The sequence below is a fragment of the Mustela nivalis genome (genome assembly GCF_964662115.1).
Source record: "Mustela nivalis genome assembly, contig: HAP1_SCAFFOLD_688, whole genome shotgun sequence".
NCBI lineage: Eukaryota > Metazoa > Chordata > Mammalia > Carnivora > Mustelidae > Mustela > Mustela nivalis.
Window position 1 is genome coordinate 90,459 of NW_028135975.1, and position 14,797 is coordinate 105,255.

The 14,797-nt window shown below is 40.1% G+C and overlaps 1 protein-coding gene across 1 annotated transcript in view; it reads left to right on the forward strand.

The window, feature by feature from the left end:
- Window positions 1–14,797, forward strand: part of LOC309857397 (phosphatidylinositol 3,4,5-trisphosphate 3-phosphatase TPTE2-like) — a gene marked incomplete at its 5' end in the record, with an annotated part of 53,085 nt that overhangs the window by 27,830 nt on the left and 10,458 nt on the right. Inside the window, 4 exons of the mRNA XM_082750111.1 lie at window positions 2,023–2,084; window positions 3,393–3,473; window positions 5,500–5,605; window positions 14,520–14,611. Of these exons, the coding sequence (XP_082606237.1) occupies window positions 2,023–2,084; window positions 3,393–3,473; window positions 5,500–5,605; window positions 14,520–14,611 (341 nt within the window). The remainder of the gene's footprint in view (window positions 1–2,022; window positions 2,085–3,392; window positions 3,474–5,499; window positions 5,606–14,519; window positions 14,612–14,797) is intronic.

Below are 14,797 nucleotides of genomic sequence, written 5' to 3' on the forward strand. Positions count from 1 at the left end.
CAACTGATTTCTACACATTGATTTTATGTCCTGATATTTTACTGAATTACTGTACAAATAGTAGCAGATTTGGAGTAGAGTCTTTTGGGGGTTTCCACATAAAGTATCATACTATCTGCAAAGAGTGACAGTTTGACTTCTTCTTTGCCAGTTTGGATGCCTTTAATTTCTTTTTATTGTCTCATTGCTAAGGCTAGGACTTCTAGTGCTATGTTGAATAGCAGTGGTGATAATGGACATCCCTTCCGTGTTCCTGACCTTGGCAGAAAAGCTTTCAGTTTTTCTCCATTGAAAATGATATTTGCGGTGGGTTTTTCATAGATGGCTTTGATGATATTGAGGTATGTACCCTCTATGCCTACACTGTGAAGAGTTTTGTTCAAGAAATGATGCTATACTTTGTCAAATGCTTTTTCAGCATCTAGAAAAGTTGGGTATTCATCTTTTCTGATGAGGCATAATATTCCTTTATATATATAAACCATATCCTCTTTATCCATTAGTCCATTGAAGGGCATCTTGGTTCTCTCCACAGTTTGGCAACTGTGACCATTGCTGCTATGAACATTGGGGTACAGATGGCCCTTCTTTTCTCTCCATCTGTATCTTTGGGGTAAATACCCCGTAGTGCAATTGCAGGTCATAGGGTAGCTCTATTTTTGATTTCTTAAGGAATCTCCACACTGTTTTGCAAATGCTTATGTTGTAAATTAAGATAAATGACTGAAGGTAAGTACGTATCTTTTTATGCTTCCCTGCGTTGACTTCACTTGATTGCATGATAGGATATGTACTGTGTCTGTGACTGTACGCAGCCACAAGAACATGGAATCTGCAAAAGTGTTTTTCAGATGGGAAAATACCAGTTATAGAGACCCATTGATGGCCTCCAGACAGAACTGAAATGTTAACAGTCTTTACCACTAAGAGCAGGGTTGGTAATAGTCAGGAATTCCTTTAGTAAGAAGCCTTTATATCACAGCCTGAGGTGGTAAAAAGTCTTTTTTGGAAGTGCTTGGCTTAGAATGTTTTCCAAACTATGGGTTGTAAAATAAGTTTGGGTGTTCATTGAAAAAAAAAAAAAAAGAATAGGAAGTAATATATATCTAAAGTTAAAAGGGTAAGCTTGAAATTACACAAAGTAAGTTCAGCATACACTGGCTAAGACAAAAGCTACAGATAAGTGTAGAAATAAAAGACACACTGTATTTTTTAAATCAAATTTTGTATAGCAGTGCAAAAATATAATTTAGAGTAAAACAAAAATTTTGAGGATGAAATAACATGAAATCAAGGGTTTGCTTTAAAATGCTATAGGGAGTGCCTGGGTCACTCAGTTGGTTCAGGGTCATGAGTTCAAGCTCTCCACTGGGCTCTGTTCTGGGTGTGGATCATACTTACAAAAAGTTTAAAAAATGAAATTCTGTGGAAGAAGAGAGGAAGAAAAACATGGAAGGAAGGAAGAGGAGTGAAACAAGGACAACAATATAATATACTCTGGGAAACAGATATTATGGGGTTTGTTATACTCTTCTGTTTACTTTCATGTATGTTTCATAACACACTTAAAGACTCAAAAATAGAAGGAAAAAATGGGTGTTATAAATGCTATGTCATGTTCTGGGTTCTGATCATGTTTTATCTTTTATAGGTATTTTTATTTATGTTAGTTGGAAAAACAGGGTATGTAATTAGTTCTTAACTGGTAAGTAGCTCTTTAGCTCTAGGGTCCTAGAGGAGACCTCAATGGCTCTGCCCGTTACTGCAGTCCCCAGCAGCAGGGATTCAAGAACAGCATACACGTGCGCACGTGCCTTTGGGCACACAGGACAGAATTCTAGATACAACCTCAGAGCAATGAAACAGCTTTGGCTATTCCTGAATTGAAATCTTTTGAATAAGCCCTTTCAGAGGGAAAGAAAATCGATCCCAAATGAGCTCTTTGAATATTTCGGACAGCATCTTTATACCAAATGCTGCCATGAACAGGTTGTTCATGGACTAACTTCTTTTCTTTTGCAGGACGAACTGGAACGATGATTTGTGCCTACCTTATTGCCAGTGGAATATTTACAACTGCAGAGGTAGGAAAGCTGTTACCACAGATGATCTTGTGCTGATTGAATCTGATAGTTCTGAAACCTCACTGGTAGGATGTTAAGATGGTTCTTTGAGTCGTGGTACTTAATGAAGTTGTGATTAGAGATCCACTTATTAGAAAGCCTCGTTTTGATTTGTCCTTGTTTATTTTTTTTTCCAAAATTTTCTTTACATTCTAGTTAGTTAATATACCATATTTCCTAGTTTAATTTTCACTGGTTAGTAACTGACCTCTTAGGTGCCTCTTAGTCTGGGCCAGGGCTAGGGTGAGGTCAGTGAGAAACTCCCCTCAGGCACAAAATTTAAGGGAATGCCAAAATTTTCAGTAATTAAGAGAAATAATCGAATGCAGTATGTTTAAAATTAAGATTAATGAAAAAAAATCCATGATGTCTACAATAATACCAACATTTTAAATAAAGGTAGGGTCTATTAGGGACAGGATTAAAGGGGGGGGTTGTAAAGTCAAGCTGTCCAAGTGTAAAACAACTCCACAGTCATAATGCTTCCTACAGCTCAGTTGCTCCCAGCCCCATTCTTATGCCCCCAGTTAGGGGATGGTCTCCTTCCTCACAAGAATAATATCAAGATTGGTTTGGTAGGATGTCCAACATACCTAGAAGCACTAGGTAGGTGAAAGGTACATTTTCCAACGCAGAACAAAATCTCTCCTTGATGTTATTAACCTTTCATAGTCAATATCTATGGGATCTATTGGAGGCTGGGCCCTCTGAAAATTTCTGCAGAGACAGGGTGAGCTATTTCCTGTTCTTAAAGTGGGGTTCTCAGTCTTATTACTGCCATGATTGTGCTGAGAAGTTCCCACTGAATGGACATGGCCAGCAGTCTGAGAGGAGAAACTTCGGGTTGTCTCCAGTGTCCCACCCTCTGGTGCCACCATCTGCTTTATTCCTAATTTGAGACACACAGGTTAGGAAAATGGAGGCTCTTCCCCAGTGTTTTCCAAAGTGGGTCCAATCTTTCAGTGAATTGTAAAGTCAACTTGTTGGGTTGTGACTAGCGTTTTTAAAAATAAAATGGACTAGATTCGAATAGAAAATATCAAAAGGTAAGTATTGTTTTGTGAAACTTTGGTTTCAGTTGTATGCGAGTACGTGTTTGTGCAAAAAGCCTTGATACGATTTTTTGTTGTTGTTAAATTTAGTTTGAGTAAACTCTGCCTAAAGGCTGCAGACTTAAGGAAATAATGTGCCATTAGAACCTTTAAGAATACCTTCCACAGGAAAAGAAAGGGCATATGAGCCATGACTGTCTTGCCCCCTTTTCCGTAGGAGAGCCTTTTTTATTTTGGAGAACAGCAAACAGATAAAAGCACCAGTACTAAATTTCAGGGAGTTGAAACGCCTTCTCAGGTAAGTTGTTATTCTTAAAAGGGGGGACCTTTGGGGGAGTTCAGCACCCATTATTTGGTTTCACTGTGCACTCTTTTCCTCGCGTGATCGGGCCGCTCCACTCCGGTGCCTATAACAGGCCTGGTTCCCTCCCAGGGCCAGAGAGCCATGTCTATGAGTACCCCCCCACACACACACACACCCTGCCCTGGGGAATCCTGCTCTCCATTTAACATTGGTCACTGCTTACGGAGTTCAAGAGTTGATTCCTTCCCAAAGTAGAAAGGTCTAATTTCTAAGATTCCAGACTCGAAGATTATAAAAAAATCACTAGTCTTTGATTTCTCTCTGAGAGGAAATGAGTCTTTCACAAACCCCTACTTGGGCCATTCACCTCTTGCAGAACATCTCATGTGTGTGTGTGTGTGTGTGAGAGAGAGAGAGAGAGAGAGAGAGAGAGAGAGACTCAAAGAAAGAGACAAGAGGGGGCTCCCGTATTTTGAAAGAAAAAGGGGAAATTAACATCTTACCAAACCTATTCCAGACACTATTATACTTTGACATATATTATCTCATTTAATACTCAGAAAATCCATGTGAAATATATGCAGTTACCCTGTTTTATCCTTTAACAAATATTTTATGGTGAATAATTTCAAACATAAAAAGCTGAGACAATCCTATAATAAATCCCCGTATAGTCCTCACACCACTTCAACCATCATTTTATCACGTTGCATTCATTCCCTCCCCACTCTCCTCACATGCACACACACACACACCCCTTCTCCACAGAACCCAGATGGCTGTGGAGGAAATCCCAGTCATCGGGTCATTTTATCTCACAAGTATTTTAGTGTGACATTCACATAGACTCTCGAGGGTAAAAATACCATAACACCATTGATCATATCTAAAAACATTATATCTTAAGGGGCACCTGGGTGGCTCAGTGGGTTAAGAATATAACTCTTAATTTCAGTTCAAGGTCATAATCTTGGGTCATGAGATCAAGCTCTGCAATGGGCTCTACATTCAATTGGGAAGTCTGCTTGAGATTCTCTCTCTCCCTCTACTTCCACCCCTCTGCCCCTCTAAAACAAACAAATAAATCTTTAAAAAGTAAAAACAAATAAAAATATCATACCTTGGGGCACCTTGCTGGCTCAGTGTGTTAAGGCCTCTGCCTTTGGCTCGGGTCATGGTCCCGGGGTCTGGGATCGAGCCCTGCATCAGGCTCTCTGCTCAGCAGGGAACCTGCTTGGCTTCCTGTCTCTCTCTGCCTGCCTTTCTGCCTCCTTGTGATCTCTGTCTGTCAAATGAATAAATAAAATCTTTTAAAAGTATATACCTTAATGATACCTTAATATCCCAATTTCTGGGGCATGTGGGTGGCTCAGTCAGTTGAGTGTTTGCCTTCAGCTTGGGTCATGACCCTGGGGCTCCCTGCTCACTGGGGAGTCTGCTTCTCCCTCTCCTTCTGCCCCTCTCCATGCTCTTGGTCTCTCTAATGCACACACACTCTCTCATATAAGTAAATCTTTAAAAAATACACTCAAGCTGGCCGCAGGGACAAGAGCATATGTATCTTCGTTAGCAGTGTGTGGAGCTCAAATCCTTTCGTGATGAGGAGGCTACTCTCTGCCAGAGCACAGACCTTCCTTGAACTTAGTAACAGTTAATCCTTCACACCCAGACTGAGCTTTTCCACAGTCATATTAACTACGTCTTGTTGAAAGGTTGTAGCGCTTTCCCTGGGTCTGGTTAGGTGTCCTTGCAGTCGAAAGTGGCCTATAGGAGCCACATGTGCCTCCCTTCTTGTTCCTTCCCCACAGCACAGAGTTCAGAATTTTTCTTCTAAGGGAGATATTCACTCATGAGGCAGCAAACATAAGCATGCCTAGTCATATCATGGCATTCAAAAAATGTTTCTTTAATTAATGATTCTCCCTAAATTCTATGTAAAAATAAAAACAAGAACAAAATCAGGAATGCTGAGGATAGACTTTTCGCCTCCACTTAAATTGAGTCTTCTGTTGTTTTGCAGAGTAGATACGTTGGATATTTTGCAGATGTGAAAAATATCTACAACATGACTCTCCCTCCAAGAAAAACAGTCAAGATTGAAAAAATTGTTATTCATTCAATTCATGGTAAGTGATTTATGTGTCATTGATGAGTTGGCCAGTGGGGAAGTGTTCTGACTCTTGAGGCGTGGGATGGTTGCTCCCATGTGTGTACCAACAATCCCAACTCATGGCTGTCCTTTTATGCATTCTCACATGTAACCCCTCCTGGTAGAAGAGCCCAGAAATCCTTAGATGCCCTCTCTTCACCAGTTTGTGAGGGCTTCATCCCCTTCTGTCTTCTATTCTCACTGCTGCCTTGGCTTCAGCACAGGGTGAGCTTTTAAGAATTGGACCCTGATGGAGAAGAGAGGAAGGGCTCATGAGCCCTGGAGACCACCTTTTCCTCATGTCCACCTCTAATTCAGGGTTCATCTGGCAGCCCTGTACCATTTGCTCACATGAGCCTTTCAGAAACCTTCTTTTCCCTCTCATCATCCTGGTCTCTCCCTCTCACCTCCCTCCTGCACTGTTAGTCCCCTCATCCCCAGCAACTCGAGAGGTCTTGATATGTCTTAAATACATAAAGTTGTCTTCAATACCCAAACAACAAATGAAATTTGTTGCCACAAATTTTCTTTTAGAAATAACTACCAAGTGCCTGCTTTGGGCTAGCCCCCTGCCAGTGTTTCTCTGCCCTCAGGAAGGAGAGGAATGAGTGCGCATGGATATAAAGAGCTGACCACAGTATTGGGGCACACACAGACTGGACCCTGCCAGCTGAGGGTCAAGGTCAAGGATAGCTTCCTAAGGAGCACCACCCAGGTCTTCCTTACTAGAATCTATGTAAACACAGAAAGGGGGTTGGGAGAAACCTGGACTCAGGGTGGTGGGGGGAGGGGGGCATCTTTCAGCCTCCTAGCTTCTATTACTTATTACCAGGAGTAAAAATCCTGACCAATTTTTAAAAGAGCTGACTGTTCTCATGCTTCTAGAATGTCAGGAGAGGGACTGGGATCTATCATCATGCAGGGAGGCAGGAAAATTAGATCTTCCATCTCTGGGACTTAAGAAATGAAGGAGAAGGGGAGGGGGAGAACCATCCTCAAGTCTTTAATTCTCCATCAACCACCCCGCTTCCTGCACAGCTCACAGGGAGGCAGCAGAACAGGGCCACCTCTGTGCGGGTGGGCTGGGGCTTCACTCTCACTGCCTGAGGTGCAGTAGGGAGCGATGCTCTGGCTCCCCAAAGTTAAACCATGTCCCATGCGGAGATGCCGGGTCCCTCATGAGTAGTATGGTGCTGGAGCACTGGTATGCATCCCAACAGGCTTGTATTTTTAGCCTTCTGGGGAGTCCCAAAAAATAAGAGCTAGATATAGATATTTTTTTAACATTTCGCCCAATTATTTAGAAATAAAAGAATCATTTAAATATTTATATATATATATATATGTGTGTGTGTGTGTGTGTGTGTGTGTATCCTGCATAGTAAAAAAAAAATTACAGTTAAAGTATAAAATGCTTTTTTTCAAATTATTTCTATATCCCTTCCTCCCCACCACACACACAGAGGTGGTGGTGAGGAATTTCAGTGGATTACCACAGTTGGATTGCATCGGTTTCCGGCTTGTGAAAACCAATGTCAACCCAGGAGGATTGTTTCTGTGGGAAAATTTGTCTAGGTTTCCAAACAAGCATTGTGCAGGCAGACCCTTGAAACATGGCCCATTCAGGCAAAAGGCTGCTTGTGTATAAAAATTAGCAACTGTTGGTGAAAAGGCTTTGCAGACTGCAAAGTCCTCTAGAGAGTCCATGATGACCGTTTCCTTGGCTGTGTGTGAATTAGGAGGGAGAGAGTTGTCGTGATCCTAATGGCTGACCTCATTCAGAATTCCAGGTGTTGCCACACCTCCTCAGGCAGAGCCAGGCTTGTCCAACAGGTGTCAGAAGGTAGGGGACAGCAGTTTTGCTCTGTTCCCTTCCCACATTCAGTGGGGTCCTGCAAAAAGAGTTGGCCACTTTATTCTAGACCAGGAAGAACAACATGGTTAGCCACTGGAGCAGTTTCTCACACCGAGAAATATAAATGCAACCATAAAACCAACTCAGTGGTAGGAGAGCCAGAATTGCGTTGAGTGTATGCTCTGCTTCAGTTTCTTCTTTGTTAACAGTGGGACCAACGGTATCTATAGAGACCCCCATGAGTATTAACCGTTCCAGACAGACAAATAGGCATTTGGTCCAGTGGAATTTTAATGTATTTTCCTAACATGTTGTTGCAAATGGCAAGATTTCATTTCTTTTGATGGCTGCATAGTATTCCATTGTGTATATATACCACATCTTTTTGATCCATTCATCTGTTGATGGACATCTAGGTTCTTTCCATAGTTTGGCTAAATAGCCTAACATGAATAGTGAGAATGGGAATTGTTTCTCAAAATTCTAAGCTTAAAAATACTTTTAATAAGTTCTGTAATTTCGTATGTTTCTCAGTCTGATGTTATACCCTAAGACTGTGACTTCTCTGCTAATATTTTATGTTTTATATAAACTGCAGAAACATTGTTTAGTTAAAACTGGAAGGTGCAGAGATACAGAACAGAGGAGCTAACCCAAATGCATAAGTACTGCAGAGGAAAACTGGGAGAGGGTTTCATGGGTTTGGTTTGCTAGTCTCAGGCTAACAAATAGATTCTAAAAGTCCAGTTTGAGAAGGAAGTCTCATGGAGACTTCCAGACAAAGTTGTAATCTTAGCAGCTGTTCAGTACATTTGTGTGTCCAGACTTCAGAGCCAACTTCAGAAGGACTACATGGTAAGTTACCAGTCTTTCTGCACCCATGTAAATAATGAGGCCAAAGCTAATGACACCAGCATTTTTCTTTTTATATATATATTTTTTACTTATTATCCTCTTATCGCATTGTTAGCTTGCCCAAAAAAACTGAACCCTCTAGGCTAAGAAGTTCTGTTAGCCTTTGGGGTTGGACACTCTTGGTGCCCCATCAAGATCCCACTGAACCCCTTCAACCAGCTCTGTGATTCTCCACCCAACCTCCACCCCCTTTACTATAATCCTTGGAGAATTACTACTGGAGCCAACTCATTTATTTAGAGCCCCAAATCCCTGAGAGTGTCACTACCCTGTTGGGCAGCCCATACGCAATGACTAGCAGCTGTACAAAAACTCAACTCCTTTGCTTCCAAGTGTGGCAAACTCTGCAGTATAATTTACACCAAAGAATTCCCCATAGATCAAGCTGAATCTGCTGAATCCCACCCTTCATTGGCTCTTATGAAGAAATTCCTCCTAGGAGCACTTCCTTCATAAATCACTAGTAACCAGAGTGTTGGTTTAGGGTCCACTTCCGGGAGAACTCAACCTGTGATCATGCATTTCCTTATACTGAGGTGTCATATTTATAACACTGTATCTCCTTGGTCTCTGTCAGGTGATTTACTGTGTTGCAAATTGCAAGAGGACAGAGACCATTATTCATTCGTCTTTGAATCCCCCAGATCCTGACACACAGTTGGAGCTCAGTAGATCTCTGTGAAGTTGACTTGAACAAAAATGTCTCTGGCATGTCTCATCACACCTGTCCAGCCCCCCCTCATCCACTTCTCCAATTTTATTCCCCACCTCTCTGTCTGTCCATAAATCAGCTCTAGCAGCAGTGGCTTTCTTCCCCTTTTGTTGTTGTCATTCTTTTATAGTAACGATTCTTGGACTTCTAGACGTTGTCTCCCCCTTACATTTATAAACACTTTCTCTATTGAAATATACTTGACAGAAAATGTTGCATTCATTTTAGGGGTGGCTTGGTGGCTCAGTTGGTTAAGCCTCTGTCTTCAGGTCAGGTCATGATCTCAGTGTCCTGGGATTGAGCCCAGCACCTGGCTATTGGTTTAGCAGGGAGCCTGCTTTCCCCTCTCTCTCTGCCTGCCTCTCTGCCTACTTGTGATCTCTGTCTGTCAAATAAATAAAATCTTTTTTAAAAAATGTTACATTCATTTTAGATACATAAACTAGTGATTTGACAAGTATATACATTATGTTATGCTCACAAGTGTAGCTACCATCCCTTACCATACAACACTATTTGAGTGACACTCACTATGTCACTCACTATGTTTCCTGTACCTTTTATCCCCCAAGACTTACTTTACTCATTCTATGACTGGAAGCCTATATCTCCCACTCTCCTTCACCTGTTTTGTTCCTCTCCCCACTTTCCTCCCCTCTGGCAATCATCAGTTTGTTCTCTGTGTTTACAGATCAGGTTCTACTTTTTGTTTGTTCATTTTTGTTTGTTTTATTTTTTAGATTCCACATATAAGGAAAACTACTTTTTGTATTTGTCCTTATCTGGTCTGGCTTATTTCACTTAGCATAATACCCTGTAGGTCCATCCATGTTGTCACAAGTGGCAAAAATCTCATTCTTTTATGGGTGAATAATATTCCATTCTATGTACACACCACCTCTTTATTCATCTATCGATGGACACTTGAGTACTTCCACGTCTTGGCTATTGTAGGTAATGCTGCAGTAGACATAGAGGTGAAAGCACTGTGGGCAATACTATAGAGTTTCCTCACGAAGATAAAAGTAGAATTACCATATGACCCAGTAATTCCATTACTGGGTATTTACCCAAAGAATATGGAAACACTAATTTCAAAAGCTATATATATCCCCTATGTTTATTGCAGCATTATTTACAATAGCCAGTATATGGAAGCAACTCAAGTGTCCACTGATGGATAAATGCATAAAGAGAAGGTGCATATCCACATAAGTATAATGGAATATTACTCAGTCATAAAAAAGGAATGAAATCTTGTTTTTTGACCAACATGAATGAACCTAGTGGGTATATTGTTAAATGCATAAGTCAATCAGAGAAAGACAAGTACCATATGATTCCATGCACATAAGTAATTTAAGAAACAACAAAGAAAAAGACAAAAAACAAGAGTCTTAAATACAGAGAAGAAATGAGTTGCCAGAAGTTAAGTGGGGTAGGGGATTGGTGAAATAGATAAAGATGATGAATAGTACACTGACCTTGATTGTATAGAATCGTTGAATCCTTATACTGTACACCTGGAACTAATACTAATAAATACCCTTGAAACTAAAACTAATAAACAACACTTAAGTTAATTATACTCAAGTAAATAAATAAAGTGCCCAGAGTTGAGCCCTGCTGGTCCTCAAAACATATTAAAGCCCAATAGTTTTCAAAAGCCAAATGTTATAGGGACTTGTCTTCTCAGTGCAGGTCTCCTGTGCCTGCTCTGTGGTCTGAGACTCTTGCTTTTCCATGCTTGGGGGTCCCTCCTCTTCATGGACAGTCTTACAGGGGGGGTTGGTTCTCAACTGTGTCTTCACCTCACCTACCTTTTCGATGTGGCCTCCTCTCTACTGTGGAAAGTCTGTTCTGCCAGTTTTTGGGTCCTTTTCAGAGTTTGTTGCACTTGATGTGGCTGTTATCTTGGTGTGTGTAGGGGACAAGGTTAGCACAGGATCCTCCTACTCTGCCATCTTCCCAGCAGCAACAACAAAAAAACAACCATCATATATTTTTTATCCTCCTCTTGCTAATGCGGTGTACCATGTTGGCTGATTTGAAAATATTGAACCATGCTTGCATTCCCAAAATAAATCCCACTGATCGTGGCAAATGATCTTTTTATTGTTGAATGTACTTTGCTAATATTTTGTTGAGGATTTTTGTATCTATCTAAGTTCATGGGGAATACTGGCCTGTAGTTTTATTTGTTTGTTGTTTCTTTAATCTTGACTTTAGTTGGTCTTGGTATGGGTAATGCTGACCTTATAGAATATATTTGGAAGTTTTCCTTCACCTATTTTTTGGGATAGTTTCGGGAGAATAGGTATTAACTCTTCTTTAATGTGTAGCAGACTTCACCTGTGATTCTATCTGGTCCTGAGCTTTAGTTTGTCGGGAGTTATTTGATGACTGATTCAGTTTCATTACTAGTAATTGGTCTGTTCATATTTCCTATTTCTTCGTGACTCAGTGTTAGAGACACCAGCCTTCTTTTGGAGTAAGAATAATCTTCTTTTGAGGTTGTTAAGATCAAAACAGAATGGGGATGGGGAGACTGTCAGAAAAAAGGGTGAAAGAATTTGCAGTGAGCAGTGTTTTGACTTGTGCACCCTTGTGGGATTATCTCTACCTCTCATGGTCTTTAAGCTCTTTATAACTCTAAGTTGTAGAAAAGTAATAATACTGTAAATAATTTTTGTACATAAAAATACAAGTTAGTTGTATCTAGTGGAAAGAAATTGATTATTAAACCATTTTTTAAGATTTTATGTATTTATTTATTTGGGAGAGAGAGAATGAGAGAGAGAGAGAGCATGAGAGGGGGAAGGTCAGAGGGAGAAGCAGACTCCCCGCTGAGCAGGGAGCCCAAAACAGTACTCAGTCCCTGGACTCCGGGATCATGACCTGAACCAAAGGCAGTCACTTAACCCACTGAACCACCCAGGTGACTGATTAAGCCATTTTATATCTGTTTATACACTCATGTCATCAATTTTTATTTCCCAATAGATGCGCAGTATTTTTTTTTAATTGAAGTATAACATACATTTGTTTATATTAGCTCCAGGTGTACAATATAATGATTCAGTAATTTTACACATTACTCAGTGTTCATCAAGATAAGTATATTATCATCAAGATAAGTAAACTCTCATGGGTCACCTGGGTGACTCAGTCTGTTAAGTGTCTGCCTTTGGCTCAGGTCGTGATCCCAGAGTCCTGGGATAGAGCCCTGTGTCAGGTTCCCTGCTCAGCGGGGAGCCTCCTTCTTCCTCTGCCTCTCCCTTGTTCATGCTTTTTTTTTTCTGTCTCTCTCAAATCAATAGATAAAATCTTTAAAAAAAAACATTTATGGACATCGAGAAGAGCATATGCTATGGCGAGTGCTGTGAATCGTGTAAGACTGATAATTCACATACCTGTGCCCCTGAAACAAATAATACATATATGTTAATTTTTAAAATGATAAGCGTACTCTTTATTCCTCTTTATTGCACCCATCCCCTACCCACCTCCCTTATGGCAGCCATCAGTTTGTTCTCTGTATTGAAGGGTCTGGTTTTTTGTCTTCTTTTCTTCATTTTTATTTTTAAATTCCACATGATTGAAATATATTTGTTTCTCTGTTTCACTTAGCATCCCTACAGGTCCATCCACACTGTTGCAAATGGCAAGATTTTTTTTTTTTAATTACAGCTGAAAAATGTTCCATTGTGTATGTGTATACCTGTATAAATACATCTTCACTACATTTTCCTTACCTATTCGTCTCTCAGTACACACTTGGATTGCCTCCATGTATTGGCTATTGTAAATAATGCTGCAATAAACATAAGGGTGTATATATCTCTTCAAATTGGTGCTTAATATTCTTTAGGTAAATACCTAGTAGCAAAATTACTGGACTATACAGTAATTCTCTTTCTAATTTTGTGAGGAAACTCCCTACTGTTTTGCACAGTGGCTTGTAGTTAACTTTGCATCAGCTGTAACATTTTACTGGTTTTTGATTAATTGATGAGTCAAATAAGATTTTTGACATGTATTTTAAAAATGCAAGAATAAATGAAACAAGATGGGATTGGGAGGGAGACCAACCATAATTGACTCTTAATCTCACAAAACAAACTGAGGGTTGCTGGGGGGAGGGGTTTGGGAGAAAGGGGTGGGATTATGGACATTGGGGAGGGTATGTGCTTTGGTGAGTGCTGTGAAGTGTGTAAACCTGGTGATTCACAGACCTCTACCCCTGAGGATAAAAATATATGTTTATAAAAAATAAAAAATTAAAAACAGTTTTTAAAAATGCAAGGCACAGAACAGTGCTGTGGTATGCAACAATTCCTGTAACACAGAAGTGGGGAATAATATGTATTCATATTTGTGCTATGTACATATATAAAAATACTCAGGGAGAGTATTCCTTTTTGATTATATGTGCACAAAAATATTCTCCATTTGGAGCTGGACAAATAAACAGGTGGGAGTAGGTGAGCCAGACTCTTCACCTCATGTCTTTTTTACCTTTTATATTATAGAAATATGCTTTAAGAGGTTGAAATGTGTGGGAATTAAGCTTGTAAATCAGTGCCCTTTCCTGTCATGTGGTAAGGGTTTGTATTAATTTAGTTCTACATTTTCACTAATCTCTGGTCAACATCAGTTCTGCAGAGGAGTTCTGCAACTGCAATGGGATAGGATGGCATGGGGTGGAGGAAGTAAGGCTCAGACATGATGATGCTTAATGCAAATTCATAATGTGGTCCTACAATGCAAATAGAATCTGAACATCAAGAATGATTAACATATGACTCTGTTAGAATATTTTTTTAGTTCTGAACCTTTACTTCTATGAATATTTGTGACATTCCTCATTAAAAGAAAAGCAGTTAGAATTAATTGAAGGCTTGAGAAACCAGCCTTTAAGAACTCCTAAAAAAAGGGTTCATCTGAATCGAATAGAGAGCAAGAAACCATTTGTCTATAGATATATCATGAGTGCCACCAGAATATTTGGATGCAGCAGTCTAATATCTAACTCCAGATGAGGGTAAGAGGAAATTAGACTGTTTAAGACCCATTGTCGGATGTCTGAAGCAAGCAACACACTAGCAGGAAAGGTGGCAAGTTACCTACCTGATTTTTTTCTAGAAAGGTGAAGAGATGAAGTTCTGTCTTAGAAGCTAAACTATATGTCTTCCCCCACACACACACATACCTCCAGCCTTATAAATTTAACTTTAGGAGACAAAGTTGGGCTTAAAGATTTGTCTTTTAAAGACGGAATCCAAGCAAGACCCAGATGATTCACTACTGACACACTGTTAGCTGTCATAATTTTCTCTTTAATCCAAAATGTTAATCAATGAGACATTTTGCTCTTTGTTCTAATGAGCCTAACTTTATTTCCTTCAGGTGTAGGAAAAGGCAATGGCACTGATCTCAAAGTACAAATAGTAATGCAGAGGCAGATCATCTTTTTCGGCTCTGCTTCCAAAAACTGTCAGGTAAGAGATAGCATGCAAACTGGAAATTCTGGTGTTTGTTTCAAATCTCAATGTCAAACCAGCATGTTCAGTGTTAGCAGTGTCCCAAGTGACTCTGCCTCCGATATCCTATGGGACTGCACTGAGAGAAGTAACTCAAGAGTGGCCGGAAGGGGACATATATACCTCTTTCCCCTAGGCGATGGG